At 33.1% G+C, this 18,900-nt stretch overlaps 1 protein-coding gene across 2 annotated transcripts in view; it reads right to left on the minus strand.

Annotated features, from left to right (window-relative positions):
- Window positions 1-18,900, minus strand: part of NOVA1 (NOVA alternative splicing regulator 1) — a 154,004-nt gene that overhangs the window by 27,286 nt on the left and 107,818 nt on the right. Inside the window, exons 3-4 of one of the 2 annotated variants that reach the window (XM_026076022.1) lie at window positions 13,514-13,680; window positions 3,466-3,537 (exon numbers count right to left, since the gene is read on the minus strand). In XM_026076022.1, the coding sequence (XP_025931807.1) occupies window positions 3,466-3,537; window positions 13,514-13,680 (239 nt within the window). The remainder of the gene's footprint in view (window positions 1-3,465; window positions 3,538-13,513; window positions 13,681-18,900) is intronic. The other variant, XM_026076023.1, reaches the window with a different exon arrangement.

The raw sequence follows: 18,900 nt of genomic DNA on the forward strand, positions 1-18,900 counted from the left end.
GGGGCATATCAGTTTACATATAGTTTTTCCAATACAGTTTTTCCACTATATATCTGCCAGTGTTTCCATTACAAGCAAAGCTGACAAAGTTCACAAGGAGGAAACACTGAAGTTCTCATGGTAAAAGTACAGGAAGATTGATTTGGTCTTTTCAGGGATAGGCAGAGAGAAAAAAAAAGTTATCTGAAATACTTTCTGAGTGTCCCTAATTCCATCACATCTCTGGTTCTTTTTTCCCTACTGGAAGTCTGCAGTGGATGGATTTTTAATGTGGACAAACGGCCATGGGAGTTCTAGTGCAAAAACAAAAAAGACATTTTTAACAATAGTATTGACAGATATATAGCTTTCTGGAACACAAAACTAAAGCAAAAAAACACTTAAGGTGTGTAGGTTTCTGTTGTATCCATGGCAATTCCATTAACACAGCACAGTAACAGTTTTGAAGGAACCGTTTTTTTCACTATATAAGATGTTTTAGAGACTACCTTCTTATTCCTGAGAATCATAAAATGAGCAGCTTCATGAACACTGTTTTTTTTATTTTTTTTTTTTTTTTTAACTACAATTCAACAAAAGTCGAAATTGCCATAAAAAGGGGTTATGGCATCATCTGAACGGAAGAAAAGCCAGCCATTAGAAGGAAGAGATAATACAAGGCAGATTTCCTGCCCAGCTTCCGCAGACCTCTGTTGGCAGAACTAGTTTCCTCTTGCGGAGCAGAGCGTGCCTAGCAATTGTTCTGGCCGCTACGCAGCTCGGTCAGCAACACGGTGGGAGGGATCCCGTCGCCAGGAGGCAAGCTCAGTTACACACATCCTCCATGCTTCGCTAACTGGAATGACTCAGAGCAAGTCCTCAACCCAACTTAAAAATCCCACTTGCACAGTAACCATTGTTTCCTAGCCTTAAGTATTGCTCAGACCTTTCTTAATCACTCTATTAATCTTCAGTATAAAATGAAGTCACTTGACCCAACTGAAATATTATAGAAAATTGAATGATCTCAAGTCTGACAAGCTACTATACACACACAGCATGGTGCATTGTGAATTTATCTTCAACCTTAACACTAAATTTCCTGGCTTCTGTCCAATAAGCTCCTTCGTGTTATCTTTACATAACATTTTGTGACAATACACATATCTGAATAGTTTTTCTCAGTTAAGAATCATCTTACACAGCTGTATATCAAAATAAACATTCTTTTTGTTCTCTAATACTCTCCTATTGGTTACTTACACGACTACTGACAGGTCTGAGATTACCGTGCTGGAACCTATTTTCGTGTGACAGCCGCAGTGCAGATACTTGTCGATATACTGGTGCTGAATGTTAATCACTGCTACAGTCTAGGAACAATTGCCAGCTACGTCACTTATCACTAGAATGAACAGAAAAGCCTTAATTGCCTTATCTTGTGCTACGTGCTTCCTGCTGAAATGGTTATAAACCACGAGGAAATACTAGGAGGGATAAAATAATTATAAACTAATATAAATATTAAGAGTTAATGATAAATGCAGTTCCTAAAGTCACTTAAGGAACTCAATAGTCTTCTTCACTTATACATTTTTAATGCTGTCCAAAGGAGATCTTGATTATTTGTATAGGCATTGAATTGAAAAGAATAAAATGCATTAAAAGATGTAATGCGGAATATGGGCAGGACACAATGTATACATACTTTTCCTTAAGTTTGAATATTTAGCTAAATCACTTGACAAAATTCTCATAGAAAAACATACTAAAAAAATCAATAAAATATTTTTACCTATTAAACAGTTTTTTTTTATGTTACACTAGAATTTTGATAGTTCAAAATTCATAGAACAGATGCAAAGTAGGTACTTCTGATGCTAACTAAACAACATACCTGAAATAATATTTCCTGTTAAATAAAAACACTTCTTCCTTTTTTCCTCAATAACAATCATCAGGCTAAACTTGCCTTAAAAAAAAAGTAGAAGGAAAAAGAAAAAAATAGAATATTTTTTAAAAAGACGTGTGCGCTAAACATTTTCAAAATCTTCTGATTAAAATACACAAAATAATAAGAAAGCAGAAATAAGTGCTGAACAGAGTGTTCATATTGTAACTCTAGTTGTCTGCAAAGATTTCATCTTTGTCATGTGATGATGAAGCCAAACAACCATTGCTTGAATGGAAGAAGGTTGATGCAGAAAGCTTTCAAATTGAAGTGGGGAATGTCACAACACAGACTTTTCTTAACAGCTCTTCTGAACAATTTTTCTTTAAATTTGATTACATACTGTACTAAATATCCCTTTAAACAAATTGCCATGTGTTGACCAAAAATATGATATTGTTTTAATATGCTCATGTCCTGCTGTATGTTAAATTGGTTATTTATAGAACCAGCAAGTTCTAAGCAGTTCACAAAAAAATCAGAGAATCACTAATTAATAGCAAGGTTAACTCCAAGGAAAAATTAGCCTGTTGTGATGAAAACTTTTCTGGTTTTACATCTAATTGTGCAAGATCTGATGGAAGCATTCAGCTAACTTAAACAAATAGATTGTGTGTTAAAAATTGTTAACACACACTAAACATACATTATTAGAAGAAAACTACATTAAGTTCAACAGCAAATCTTAAATATATATATATATTTATTTATTTATTAAGCATGAATCTATTCTAAAAGCATGGTATGAAGTAACTTTAAAAATTTCCATAAGTAAGGAAAAAAGATACACAATGTGGTGATTTGCAGACATAATGAACTGGACATGTTTTTTCCAGTTAAAAGAGAAATATATGAGTGAGATTAAAATGCTACTAAAAGTACAGTATATGCATTTAAAAATAAGACATAAGTTAAATTTAGCTAGATGCGTTTAATAAGTTTCAGAGATTTAATGTTAATTTATTCGTCACCAATAAATTTTCATTTCTAATCTTTTTTTTACTACATACACTATTTAAATAATGCCCCTATGTTATCATTCATGAATAAATACACTTCAAACTTCTTTCTTAAAGAAATAAAAAAAGAAAAAGTCTGTACGGCATTCCTAGCAGGATATCAGCTAATTAAGCATGGTTTTAGGGGTCTTTCCATTTAATTTATAAATGTTCCAGGAAGTAAATACGTGTGTGCATATATACATAAACATACATACACTGAGAGTTACTCTATCCACAAGCACAACAGTATGCATCCTTACTATTTATTAATCACATTTTAAAAATAAATGAAAAAGACTATTTTACATGATATTTTGCTTTCATCAGAGATTTACAGAAGACAAGAAAATAAACTAAAAGAAGAAAAATGTTTTCCATTCAATTTACTAAATTCCAACAAGTGTTACATATCTATGGTTATGGGTGTATATATGTGAATGAACGAATAAATCCTTAACCCACCATATCTTTTTCTCCAGTTTGCAAGCTGTCACCCGTGAAAAGTATGGTGTAGATGGTAGGATGATACTGTACCTGATTGGCTCTGGAGGTGGTCATGGGATCAGATGGAGAGGACTTGGTGGTAGTTGGGGAAGATGGCAATGTCTGGGAACAAAGCAGTTCAGGAGCAAATCAACCTTTACAAGCCTTAGACTGAACAGTTAAAAAATAAATAAACCAAAAGTAACATAACTAGAAAATTAAAATAAATAAAAAATGCCTAAGACAAAATCTTTCTCCTACTCATTAGAACTTAATGGAATTTAAGGTCAATTGGATAAATAATGCATGTAAATATGCATGCTTATGCATGTAAAAACAAATTCATGACTTGAAATCAAGATGGTAAACTCACATAAATACTAAAAAGTATGCTGACCACATGAGGAATATATTCTTTCCTCTCTCCTTCTCTTGGGCAAAACGAAGACTATAGTAAACACAAATTCCAGCAAGTTCAATGAGCACAAAAAAAACAGTTATCAGGATATAAACAAACAGGGCCGACATTTGAAAGAAGATAGTGAAATTTACTTTGGCACCTTATTATGCACCACTCTATAGCACAGACTACAGCAAAATGATTCCATAATAATTTCGTGTTCCATATGTTAAAACAGTAACACAGAAGCTACGGAGTTTTTAGCAATAAATTAACTGCTAATATATTCATTGTTATTTTTTTAATCAAGAGGCACATGAAAAAATGTAAACATCAATCTCATGATGCATGACCATGCAACTAAAACCTTCACAACAAATTACTACAATATATTTATAATTAGTGTTAAAAAAAAAATCATCATTTTTAATTGGGCAAAGGTTAATAACATATCATCAGCCTGTGTTCAAAATAAACACAAAAAAGAATTAAGTCATATTTATTGATCAGGTTTTCTAAATAATATACATATGCTTAACATTAATTCTTGAACACATCAAAAAAGCACTGCTCTGTTTAGAACTTTTATATACACATAATTTTTTTTAAAGATTAGATCCTAACAGAATAACTCTTCTTTTCCTTTTATAATGTAGTGGAAATTTCAGATTTCAATTTTCAAAACATAACATACAATACTCATTCAAAGCATGTTTTTCGACATCTTTGTAAAATATAAATAATATAAAATATTTGAAATTACACTACTTTTACTTTAAGAAATAAGACACTAAATGCTATACAATATGATGTATCATACGGTCATATAATTACTAACCAAAACTATTTAGAAATAAAGGAAGCAAAATTTCACACTTTCAGCAGTTCTATTACTTACAATCATTGACAGTCCTAAAAGGCAAAGCCCACATTTTAAAATAGTTGTACATACTTTTGCACTAAAACTCTTAATGCCCATGAGAAAGCTGAGACAATGTGAATGCATAAAGCTACGTGTATTGATAAAATATGGGCTTGTACATATGCACACACAAATAATTGAGCTGTATGTTAAGCAATATGAAAATCACTTTTTTCATAGTTTGTACATAAACAAAGAGCCAAAATAGAAAAAGTCATAAGAAACAGATCTTTCTTTCATGTTTTCAACTTGTAACTCACATTGTAAAAAAAACAAAAATAAAATAAATACAGTTTAAGCATCAACTGGGATTCCTTCAAAAGGTGCAAGTAAAAAATACTGCCGGGTTAAGGGCATTAGAAAATATTACATGGCTTGGCAAAATGTTGTTGGTGAGCAGACATGATAAAGGAGTGTCCCATACTGTTCCATACAGTATGTGTATGGCTTCATTTGCCAGTGGTTGCAATTATTTAAAAAAAAGAAATGGCAGATTCCACTATAGTACAGGACTAACCCTATTCAATTATAGAAGTTATTTCTGATTTTAGTGGGATCATGCAGTATGTCTCTTGTTTGAAATTGCAAAGAACTGATTTTCATCATATAAACTTTAACCAACATAAACAGAATGGAGGATTTTAATATATCCCAACAGGTTTTCTTTTTTAAAGCTGAATACTACAGTCTCATCCTAAACTAAAAAAAACTAATGAGCTTTTTTTAAGATTCTCCAGAAAAACTCAGAAAATACATTTGGACTAAAATATTCCAGACATCTGATGGCTTGTCTGATCAACATCATTGCTAATTTGGGGTCTATTGTTTTGGTATGTTATGCTAATTAATTAAAGGAAAAAATAGGTTGCTAAACTGAACTTTCTTCACTGGTGTTACTAAGTCTAACTACTGGTTTTATAGGGAAATATGTTGAACACTTCAGCACCGAATAATCACCTATTCACTGATAACACAAGTAATATAAGCAGTTGGAACGTATAAGAATTTTTTATTTAACATCAAACTTCCTAAAGCAGAAAAATGTATGGCTGTGATGAAAAAGGATTGCCAATATTCATTTCAGGTGACTATTGAACTATAACATCCCTCAAGTAGAAGCATTTCACTATTTCATTTTTAGCAAAAGCTTGCTTAAAATACAACAGAAAAAAGATAAAAACATTCTAAGACAAAACAATTGTATTCATGAACAAGAATCAAGTACAGGCATACACCTTTTTATCCCAAATATACATACCAGTGACAAAATACTGAAATTAGTAAATTGTTTTACATATCAAAGTATTTGTGTCTGAGGCTCAAGACTCTTTTCCTTTGTTTGCTGTCATAACTTTTCTTTTTTTTTTCTTTTTACTAAATAGGAAAAAATATAGAAACTCTCAAAGTCTTAGGATTTCTTATTTATGCAGCCTCCATTTTTGTCAAACATTTTTCATTTCAAAATGCCCAATTCTGTATCGTTCGGACTGATGGAAGAAAGATTGATCCTGAGTGATCTAGCTATACACTACTCATTAACTTTAATTGTTTTTCAGAGTATATTCTGCTCAGCTGCTTCATGAAGAAGTGATCACTTGTACATATATAAAAATCAAATATATCTCCCTTTTAATGCTTCCATATAAATCTGTAGACACGTGAAATATGAGTTACCTATTTATTTCTTCAATATTAAAGTAGCAAAACTTATTTCTCAAAAACATATAAAAAAGGCTTCTTAAAGAAAGTGYGACAGACCTCAATAATTCTTATTTATTATGCAGTGTAGAATAATTCTTCAAAATTTATCAAGTATATTGCATTAGGCAAGCACTTGAAATTAGTTGTTTTTAGGCTTCTGTGAATGAGACATATAAAGTGGTTAGAAATCATAAGATGAATTCACATTACAGGTTTTTAATTTTCCAGATTGAAACATTCATACTATAATTGCAGCTTTCCAGAAAGTATAGGTTGCCTAGCTACAGAAAAGGCCAGTGAGAATTCCTACTCTACACCATTTTTAAGACTTCTAAAATTTTTGTTAAAAAGCTATACCTTGAATAACACAGCCCAAGCTAAGGTGAAGTTGGCCTTCTCTTTCTTCTTAAATATTATTTCCTTTTATATAATTTATGAGCAAGTGAATGGAAGACAATGTTTACAAGGTAACAGTTTTTTTTTCTCTTTTAAGCTTCTAGAACAGATGTTTCGGGAAAACATATTTTAAGTAATAAATGAGCTTACTTGTTAGAAGTAAGATTTGGTTTATGCCATATTTGAGCTATAGTATTTTCTGAAAGTCCAAGAAAATACTTTTTCCTTGTCTTCTCCACAAAGAATTTATTATACTGTGAGAGACTGTTCTCAGGCTGCACAACCTGCTAAAGTGTGCAGACAGATGGCCAAAGCATGACACTTGCATGCTTCACATTTTTGGAGTAACAGAATGAAGAGATAGGCATATCACAGCTGTACAGAATATACACTCCCTCCACGCAGTGTTCCAGAAGGTTTTCTGAGACCTCTTTCCTATGACTTCAAGGATCACTGAATGCAGGGCTATATAAAAATGACAAAAGTCCCACCCTTAAACCTGTACTAAAAAATTAAATATTTACACACTAAATAAATATTGTACTGAGACAACTTTTTTGTATTACTCTAATTCTCAGTACATATTAGYATATTTAATATATAGAAGGGCAAAAAGAAAAGGCAGAAAAAATGAAATACAATTTAAAAATGCGGTGGAGAGATGAAAGCATTATGAAGGAGGACATTCAAATGTGAAGCTGAAATTGCATATATCTACCACTTTCTAGTTTCCCTCTTACAGGGCTTGCCATGCAATGGAAATCTTGGTAAGAATACTACCCATGTATTTATTATTATTATTATAAGCTAATATAAATTTCAGTCTTGCACGTTAATATTGGTTCTTTTAAATTACTGAAATTAAAGTGATGATAATAATTTGCTTATGCCAATATTTTTATACACTTTAAGAAAGGGTGGGGTTTTTTTGAATACTATAGTATTCAAATAGTTGAATACCTTCAGCAGCTAAAAGGAGAAAGAAACAAAGAGCTCTGCCAGATCCCATAGTGCTGAACAACATAAAAGACTAACTTTTGAGACTTTCACCAATGTCAGAAATGGGCCTTTCTAAACAGACTGCTTGCTTTGCCAAATACAGTCTACTTTTCCAACTGCTGTGAACTCTTTTAACCTGTAGCTTTTATTAGGCATATGATTATCTCAGTAATGACTATAAAAATATGTAATATATTTTAAAAATACATGTTGAAAAAAATAATTAAGGATTACTTATTTAATTACAGTCTAGATTGTAAAAAGGCTACTTGGATGACTTCCTGGGTCTAACCTTGCTTGCTACCTTTTCACTTCTATAAAAAACAGAAAATACTGACATTTTAATGATATTTCATAGTCTGTTCAGTTTTCATTTTTCTTTTGTGTAAAAGACTATATAGGGCATAAGTCAAGAGAGAAAGAGTAAGAAAGTTAGCGTATGTAGACAGAACACTCATTTATAGGTGTTTACAAAGGTAATTTATATGCGTTTATGAACTCTTGAGGTCTTGTCCTTGAAACAGAAAAACTGGTAAGTATGATGTAAAAGAAAGATTATCTCGTGTTTTGGCTGGGGACAGGAAGGGTTAGGTAGCATAAAGCCAGTCAGCGYCTGCCACTTGGATCTTAAGAGCAACTCTGGATGGAGGAAATGGCTTAGGATGAAGATTGCAGTAAAACGTACAAAGAAGAATCATGACCTTCTCTTTCCTCAAAACTTGTCACAGTAATACGGAACAACTACAAGATCTGGAGGTCTTCTGTAGAAATACCAGAAAACTCAAGTTAATAAGCAGACACAGGCAATGGGCAGTAAAACATAAAAGAAGTTTCTAAAATATGGGTCAAAACACTCTGAGGCCTAGAAGGAAAGAAAAAGTCACCTTTTGATTCTGGGCTACTTTGGGGTCTGGAAAAATATCACTAAAACCACAATGCCACTAGAAGCCCTGAGATAACTTTAGGATTGCCTTAAGCATCAGAGCACTGTCCAAAATTTCTGCAATTCTGAATGGTACTGTTTATGTCTCAACACAATCTTCTGTTCTCATTCCGCTTTTGAAGCACGTACAATGAAGAGTTAATCATCAGCTACAAAGAGTTAATTAACTGAGGTTCATAAAGTGTAGTTTCACATACACATCAAGATTATATCCAGCACTGTTGAAATTAAATAGAAAATGAAAGTAGGACAGTGATCTGGCACCAAAATTAAGTCAAGGGCACTTGAGGGATAAAATACAGTAAGTTTTCTTTTTATAGAATGCTAAACTTTTGCTGTGGGACCTAATATAAAGAACCGTCCTAATATTCGCTCTAGTAGAGGATGGCACATCTTACTTCTCATTTTTGCTTGTCCTGACAACTTGTAAACAACTTGTAAACTGAGTATCATCTTATTCACTGCAGAATGGTAACAGGTGATGTTCCTCAAATATATTCAAACCTGAGTGAAGTTTATGAGAAACTGTTGACTAGATGAAGAGACAGTGATCTACACAACTGCTTATGTTTATCATTTACCTCAAACGAAAAATCTAGAGATATTTTTTCACATTCGGATTTTTGTAAGGTTGCCCTGCGTGACTAACTGTTGGGTTAAATGGATGCTAAAAATAAGAAAGGCTAACTGGGGGGAGAGGCATTTTAAGAAATCAATGAGGTCTACCAAGTCCCTGTAGTCTGTCAAAATATCGATTAAAATATCGATCTAAAAGTTTTAGAATACAACTGATTTGAAAATAGTTTAAATTAAACTCATATCTCATACTTCAAAAAAATTCCTCTATTTAAGCCAATATTTTCAAATCTGGATTCTTGAAGTCAGGGTTTATTTAAGCACTTCAAAGTAAAACCATCTTTTATTTAAAATCGATAAGTGTTTCTTTTTTTTTTATTAACATTTCTGAAGTAAAAGTAGTGTCATTTTCACTACAAAAATGTGAATTTACAAATCTGAATACAGATACTCAGGTTTTCACATTTTGAATACAGTCTCAGAGACCATGATGAGCAAATGGAATGGAAGTGTAAATTTAAAAATTGCAAGAGGTTACTTATCTACTGAAAAAGCTGAAATGAATCTGGTTCCACTGAAAGTATTAATCAGAAGTTCTATATATGAAAGCTGTACTCTGTATTTCCAGAAAAGAAATTCTGAAACCTTTGTTCATGCTTTGCTAGCCAAACATTTCACAAATCATAGAATGAATGAGATTGAAAGGGACCTCAGTAGTCCAGTCAGTGCAAACTCCTGCTCGGAGCACGGATAGCTGTAAGATCAGCCATCCTTCCTTCTGTATAATACTCAGTTCTGCAATGACTGTCTGTGATTCCATGTGCTTACCAGATAACCTGCTGCAACTCCTGCTACCTATAAATAACTGTAAAAGCTGGAAGGAAAATTCAGTTAGCATATAAAGAAGCTGCAAAAGYTTCTGAAGAAGGTGATGTGATAAGAGCACATTACACAGCCTTTTTCCATTGTTTATAATAGCTGCTATAAATTTTTGAGGTAAAATTTAAAACTCTGTGCTAACTACAAAGCCAAGCTACTCAAAACATCTCAGGCTCCTGACCTCTTTATGAAAACTATACTCTATCCCCCTGGGTTACAATATGGTCTGATAAAGTTGGTGTGACACTTTGACTAATAAAGAGAGAAAAGGGAGGTTAGATGCTCAGAGCAGTTTCTAGAAAGTAGAAGGGAACAGGAATCTCTTGGTTATTGTCAAATGATACATAGAAACAGCAGATGGCTGGCATCTACAAAGAGATTGCCCTGTGTTACATACAGGTAAAAGATTCAAACAGCTGACAATTAAATATCTATCAGATCTGCTTGGAGGACACAGCTACCTGGTATCTACAGATAAGTCTACGGGATCAGGAAATCTGCAAAAATACAGTGGAGAAGGCTTAAACTGAACCAGATAGACTTGCCTGTGAATCTTCTGAGGCTGAAAAAGCTTAAGTTAAGGAAACCATCAGAATGTTTGGACAGTGACTTCAATAGTAAGGAGAAATGCCAGGCCAGACAGCCTCAGTGTATACCCATGCCTTTCCTGAACATGTTGCAAGTGTTGAAATTCAAGTAATCAGTGGAAGGTTTACCTACAGACTTTCTAAACTGAAACTGCAGCCAAAAGATACTTCCTTTCTTGGCTCCTCTGATGGGAGCATTTATAAGAAGATCAGGACAGAGAAATGACAATAGGGAAATGAGAGATGCATAGTCATATAGACCTGGATGGCATTGCAAGGTTTCACCTACAGGAATCTTCATTCATAGCTCCTGCATTTTGGTAGCCACTGCTAAAAAGCCATTAGAAATCTCTTGAAGGTGCTTAATGAAGGCAAAATTTACAGACRTGTTTATTATTTCAGACCTACTCTCAATCTCAAACACTAAGTCTTCTTTTTTCAGTCTGCAAAGTAGGACTTGGGGTCACAAAGTTCTTGGGTAATATTCGAAGACAGTAAGAACCACATAAAAGTTTGTGCAAAAAGAAATTTTAATTCACAAGGCTTATTTTTCACAGGTCCGTAATGCCTTGTATTATACATTACTCTGACCCATTTATTAAAGTTGTGACCTGTCTTCTGTAAAAAACAAAAAACAAAAAAMAAACAACCCCCCCCCCCGAGTTCTAGGTCACAATTACCTGTTATAAAATATTATCCTTTAAATTTCTTAAATAGAGGTATTTTATCTATTAGACAAAGGATATTCTGACATTGGAGGATACATTACTTCACTGCAAACTCTAAGAACTAAGCTAACAATTTCACATCTTGGTGAAAATAATGGATTTTAGAGTTATGGAGTCAATATATATAGTGTAGGAATTTATCAGGAAAAGATGTCATTTCATTAAATAGAAGTTAAACAATTCATTGCAGTTAAAACTGTCCAACGTATGCACACGCACATCTCCATATATTCACAGTCATATTATTATGCACCTGTATGTACAGGTAATATCTTTAAATTCTAAAATGCAGAACCAGTCAATATATTGTGGTCTTAAAAGTGATACATTGTATTTAGCCTGTGTCTTAACTTCAGTAGCAGTAGCTCTGTTCACTAATCCATCCCTTCAGGATTTAATTTAATATTTTAAACATGGAGTTACATTACAAAAAAACAAAACCAAAAAAAGCCCCTGACAACTTTACAAATAAATTTTCCAGAGAAGTATTTCCTCCTCAGGTCCCGTGTGGAAAAAACGTATCAGCTTGAGATACAAGACAGGAAGTATTTAAGCATGTCAGCCTTAACAGCCCTGTAATCTAATTTTTCATGAACTTACTGAGCTAAAAATTAGTTTCATTTCATTGCAAAGGGGCAAAAAAACTTTCCATTGTAATAAAGAAAACTCATTTCCCATTGGGTTAAGAAATATTGGCATAAAATCTAACATTTTACATGCAGAAAAGCCATTTAGGATACCGATCTTTTCTCCAGCTTTTTCTCTCTACCTCTCAGACATATTCATTTTCATATCTAATAACTGAGAAAAGAATCCTATAAAATTGGAGCTTTTCTTTTAAGTAATTTCTTATAAATTACCTAGAGGTTTTTTTTGTGGAGAAGCATAGCGTATACAGAATATATAAAGTAGTACTAATTATTAGATATCATATACAATGGCGTATGCACAGTTTCACCCATCTAAAGCAGTGTGATCACTCCAAACTCATCCTGTTCAACTACATCATCATATAAGCATTCTGCATATGTCATTATACACAAAGCGAAATAATTGCATGCAGTTATCAAATTACTTTATAGAACACTGAACCTTGCTAGTTGAGAAGTACTACACTATCTTATCCTATACAGGGCAGGAGAGAAACTAAAATCTATCCTATATAGGATAGGAGAGACAAGGTAAAATTCCACTAATGTTCATTCATTTCTGTCTTCAACCTTTTCTTATTAAATAAAATGACAAATGATTTATTTAAAAACCTATGTGACATATTTCACATTTTCCATACAGTATACCCCTTTTTCAAATTAAAATTGTTTGGGAAAATGTAATGACTTAAAGAAAATATTAGACCATGATACCTTGTAAATATATTTTGCATCACCTACCGATTTTAAAGGAAGTCAATGTAAAACATAGGCAAAAAGATGCCACAAATAGCATAAAATGAAATAACAGAAAACATTCCAAGCAAGTTATCCTCATGTTTTCAAATTCTGACATATAAACTTTTAAAGTATGTGTTATAGGATCTAAAGAACAATTAACATTTTTGGTATTATTTTATACACATAAGAGTAGGAAACACATTCAGTTAATTCCTTGCTTTTTAATAACTCAAAAAATTTACAGAGAGGTTCATATTTTAAGTTTAAAATTCAATGATCCTTTCTAGCTAAAACCTAGAAGTGCATTCCCTGAGACAGAAAGAAAATGAGCTTATAAAGGAAACACATTAGTGTGGCACTGGAATTTATAAAACACAGTCTAAAAGAACTGCTGAGAAACATGGAACACAAAAGTATAAGGAAAAAGAGGACCAGCAAATTATTAAAATGTAAAATAACATCATCTTAAAGAACATGTTATGTTGACCCCTTGCAGCCTTGAAATTTTAAGGTTTCTTAAAAAAGAAGTTAATTTTAAGGAGCTGATGTGACTCTTTATTCCTAACCAAAAACTCACTTGTTTGATGCGGTCTGGATTAACAGTGGTCTGAGGCTGTAGAATGCTGACGGGCTCTGTCTTGGCCACATTTTGAGGCATTTCTCGAATCTTTTCTGCAATGAAGCCATGAACTGCATTTAGCGCTTCAACTGTTCCCTGGATCAGACACACCCGCTCTGTAGTACCTGCAAAAACCAAAAGTTGGTCTGAATAGAAAGGATTCTTGGAGGTCTCACAAACTGCTTGAATTGCGTCATAAAGGCAGCACTCACCAGCAACCTTCCAAAAATAACCAGCAATACCTCAATAAGCATACAAAAGACATTTCCAAAAGACAATATACTGATGATCTGAAGTTGTTTTACATAACTTCTTTTTACGTACATCTTGTACTTATGTAACTTTCTGGTCCTATCCGAGTCCAAGACCATATATACAAAGCATAAATTAGAAAAAAATTAAAAGAACACGTTATTGGTTGGAAATAAGCAAACATGAGAAGCCTGTACTGAATACATGTCTTTTAAATCATTTTGGTCTAGTTCTAGATTATTCTGAAATCTTATATAACCTTTAGTTAACACAAGGATGAACATAATAGCCAGTATTACAGAGGAATATGAAATAAGCTTTTGTAATGAATACTCTATTGCAAATACATTGATTTAGTGTAGACATTATTAAACCATTTCTTAATACAGCTGCAAATTGTTATGGCAAGACCTTTCAAGGCCAATTGCTCTCATATATTTGAGCATCCAGTTTGCCTTTTATACCACTCGCATCTTACACATCCACGTAATAACTATAATTATTTACTGAATATATAAAGGTATAATTAATAGAGTTAAGCTGTCTTAAACATGATTTAGCAGCTGAAAACTGTGAAAGCCTGTACCACATAACCAGTCACTATTCCACAAAATACGTTTCAAGAACTTCTGTTTAATTAGAGTTATGCTGAATATCGCTCATGTAGGAGGTCTAGACTCCACATGACTAAGTATCTATATTCTAAAGTCACGGAAAAATATTAATACATATAAACTATATCTGATAGGTTAAACAGATATTTATTCTATGTGTAAGAATACTAGGCCTTTGGTGGCAATGAGAAGGAGGAGGGGACAAACACACCTCCTCCCTATTGTTAGTTATCATACACATAGGACAGACATTTAAGAAAATCAGTCCTTAAACCTCATTGCCAGTGCTCATTGCCAAAATCTGTAGCAAGGTGTAATTCTCTGTTTCCTGTCATTTCAGTCTCACCCAGCTTTCAGTTCTCACTGTTCTGCTCCGCTGAATACCACTTTGTCTAATTTTCCTCTCTAGTCTGAAGCATCATCTTTTTCGCACGTCGGTTGCCACTCCCTTTCCCTTACATCACTTGCACCTTTAATCTTATTGTCTCTTATAGTGAGTTGTGTAACCCTGCAGCCTGCAGAAAAACACTCTGATGTGCCAGGTCATTTATTTTATCTTTTGCGTACTGCCTCAGAGAATTTGGAATTCTTTGCACATTACTAACAAACATTAAATAATTAATATAGCTTATACTACAATCCTCTAGAAAGGCTTAGACAAAGCCTACGCTGTCACATAATCCATTTCCAAACTGAAACAGAGCTCTGTGTTAAAAAATCCACCAGCTCTTATTTGTTTGATTTCTTCATTTTAAACATTTACAGGATGGCCAAAGAGAACTGCAATTTTTCCCCTGAGGAAGGGCAGAAAAGACTGCATTTAATTTCTATTATGATTAAGATAGTCTTTAGGTGCTTTTGTATAGCTTTACTGCTTAGCAAACGGGTGTTTTGTTTTGTTTTTTTTAAAGTCTCAGTCCTAAGGATAGAAATATGACACTGTACTGAAACAAACCACACACATTTCTTCACTCTGTATGCCATATACTAAACCATTTACACATGTCCCAAAAAATCAGTTTTGACTTGAAAAATGTGGTTGAATGGGAGTTTATGAAAAAAGGGAGACCTTAAAGGGGGTGTTTACCTTCCACTTTTGTCCTGCAAAAATAACAAAACAGGACAAGCTAAAGATCTCAATAAAATTGCTTTGAAATTAAATGTACAATATATTTACACAAACATATTCTGTAAATACCCAACATGCTCAAATGACTTTGATCACTTTTTACCTTCAAACAAAACAACAGTAGAACAGTTCTAACAGAAAGAAGTATACCATGAACTGTGGTGATTTTAGTGTATCRTTGAAAACAAAACAATACTTTTATGCAAAAATTTTGCATTTTATACCAAATGCAAATCCCTATTCAATGCCAGTGCACATCTTGCTTCAAGATCACAGGGGAAAAGTGGAATGATAAATTTTAGCCATGGAATTACCACAAAGAAAACTACATTTTTTTAATATTGCCTTATTTGTAGCAAAAGATTATTGACATTGTCACGCATAAAATCCAAAGCTTGAATCTGTTCTGATGAAAAATTCATTCACTCTACCTAAATAAATGAAAATTACAACGTAACAATGTGGCAAATACTAACACATTTGAAACTAATTTTGAAGTTTACTGTTACATGTCATCTGGCCTCATTATCATTTTACAATCTGCACAGTATCACCAGCAATACATAGATGGAAGAAATGTAACACGTTCTTAAAATATCTTTCCTGTCAATTTTATGTGTTAGTTATTACCTGCTCTCACTAACCTAAGTTATGCTCCTTACAACACAGCAACCTATAAAAGAGAATAGTACAGTAACTGTAGTCACCTGCAACAACAAATTGTCTTAGTAAAGGCTTCTCATCTGTTTCTTTGAATGCTCTCTAAAGATTAAATATTTCATTATCTAAAGATGAAACAGAACACTAAAAGCCCTGCCTGATCATTAACAGAATGTGCTCATATACATTCAAAATCCTGCAAAGACCTTTTTTTTTTTTTTTAAACACAGTATCAGGCAACACTGAAATCTAACTTCCTGAAAGTAGCTCTATGGCAAAACTGACATCATGATAAGCAAACAGTATCTTTTCTACTAAAATATTTTATAACGCCTTTTCAACAAATCAACTTCAAAATACAACTAGATTTTTTTTAACACTCCATAAAAAAATGGAGTTTGAATGACATAAGAGTGGTACAACAGAAAATGAAACAGAACTTGGTTCCTAGATTTAGCTTTCTTAAAGCCTTCCCCCCCCCCCACCCCGTATTTGGCTTCCTCCTCCTTTAGCACACAACTCCTGGGGTTTCTGTGTAAAGCGATCCAGCTCTAAGAAAATGCTCTGGGGAGTCTTTACACTGCAGTATTAATTGTCTACTAAATGCTGAGATGTGATATGGATTGATCAGAGTAGCTAATGCAAGTGTTCTTCTCTAGGTCAGCAGTCAACACACTGAAACAAAACACGGATCAGGTTACATCCACGCTACTGGAGCCTACGAGCAAAAGCACTTACGAGATGACTACTGTCAAAACACTTGAAAGGAAAACTGTCAATGCTAAGTAGGAATTTCATTAGAGTTGGCACTGAGTAACTAAAGGGTATTCTGCAATCCGTGTTATTTTAGAACCTTCAGTATAATAAATACATATCGTGTCATACAACAGGCCAAACATACTACATTTTAGTATGTATAAATCAGGATGTAGTATATGGAAAGCACTGTTCCATGAAGAAATACAACTGTGCAAAAATACATTTCACACAGAGTAAGAGACAGTTATAAAATGCTTCACAATAGTAGCACATTTTCTTTGAGGATTACATTTTAGGATTTCCACTGAAAACAAAAAAAAAGAAAAAGAAAAAGAAAAAAGAAGGAGTGTGGAGAGAATGTACACATGTACAGCTGGGAATTGCTTTAATGCTTTGAAGTGATGTTGTCATGTTCTTCCACACAACGTTAATGGCTTTTCACTTAGGTAACGGAGTGCAGCAATCAAGAGAGTCACACAAAAGGGAAATGGCCAGTGCTGTGCCCAACCTGTGTAACAAACRTAAGTCTACGAATCCCCAAAGTTGGTGAGATTTTTGTCATTTCAAAAGCTTTTGGACTCCATTAATATCTAAAATAAACTATTAGATTATTTATAATTTTCAGTCGTTTAACTGTTATAGCCACTCCTTTTTACACATTTCTGCTGAAAACAGTTTCTGCTATTTATACACGTACTTAATATCCTTGTCATATGATTTGAAAAACAGAATTAAAACACAATCCTCATTTTGAAATAGTTGATTCAGAGAAAGTGAAATTAGCAAATAATCAGCATCTTCTCCATTTTTGTGCAAATATTTGCCAATATAAAATTATTTTTAACTATTTTTTAACTACTGATGCTTCAAATCAGAGTTAGGATCATGTATTGTACATTTTCTCTTGCATATGAAGAGATAACATATATACAAAAGAAGAACAGTTTTGACAAATAAAATGAACAAGTGTTGATTAGGTGGTCATCATCCCTGTACATTCAAAAAATTGAAAATATTTTTCTACATGTATTCAGTAATACTTAAGTCCATGACAGAAGTTTGCTACAAAATAGGAAAACCAGCAGCTAAATATATGCTGTAGTTGATATTGCTACAATCATTGTTTGATACTTTTTCTAAGGAATCCAAGGAAATTACTCAATATTTGTATGTGTTCTACTTTCCTTGAGTAAAATGTGATTTGTTTCCTCTTATATATCAGAATTACAATCCAATTTGGAAACATAAAGTGTTTTAACTTTTTCTGTAAAACATATGAGGCAGAATGTAATTGTACAAGAGAACCTGCCTGTTCATACTGCTCACCAAAATTATATTTCTAAGACTACTGGAAGACTAAGACTAAGACTACTTCTAAGACTACTACTTTTTTTTTTTTTTTTTTTTTTTGAGGAACATTTATAGGCTCTGGTTTTTGAATAGGAAACCAGAAATGCCTTTATTTAATCACTTCCTTTCTCTGCAGTCCCATGAGGGAGGGAAATATGAAATCATTAAGAGCCATCAGCCAGTTTAAAAGTAAATAAATAAAAACCTGGTTCGAAATATAAGAAGTTACTTAGGCCTAAGAGCTAAAGAGCTTGCAGTAACTTTATTTTAATCGCTCATTTTTCCTTCCACCCCCTTTAAATACCTAAAACATTCATTCTGGCAAACAACCGTGGCAATTATATTGCACTAATTTTATAAAGAAAATTTTAAAGGCAGTTGTGACACTTCAACAGAACAGACAGCGAGCTTTTTTTCTGAAAAGGTTGTTACTTATTAGACAACTGACACTGCTTTTGAAACAGCCATTAGAATAAATGCCCTAAGATGCAATAGGATTAAGGACACTCAGCAACTTGATAGTTCTGATGCTTTTATGTATATGCTTGACAAGTATACAAACATATACCTGTTTACAGTTA

Source organism: Apteryx rowi, unplaced genomic scaffold (genome assembly GCF_003343035.1).
Source record: "Apteryx rowi isolate R43461 unplaced genomic scaffold, aptRow1 scaffold_421, whole genome shotgun sequence".
Classification (NCBI taxonomy): Eukaryota; Metazoa; Chordata; class Aves; order Apterygiformes; family Apterygidae; genus Apteryx; species Apteryx rowi.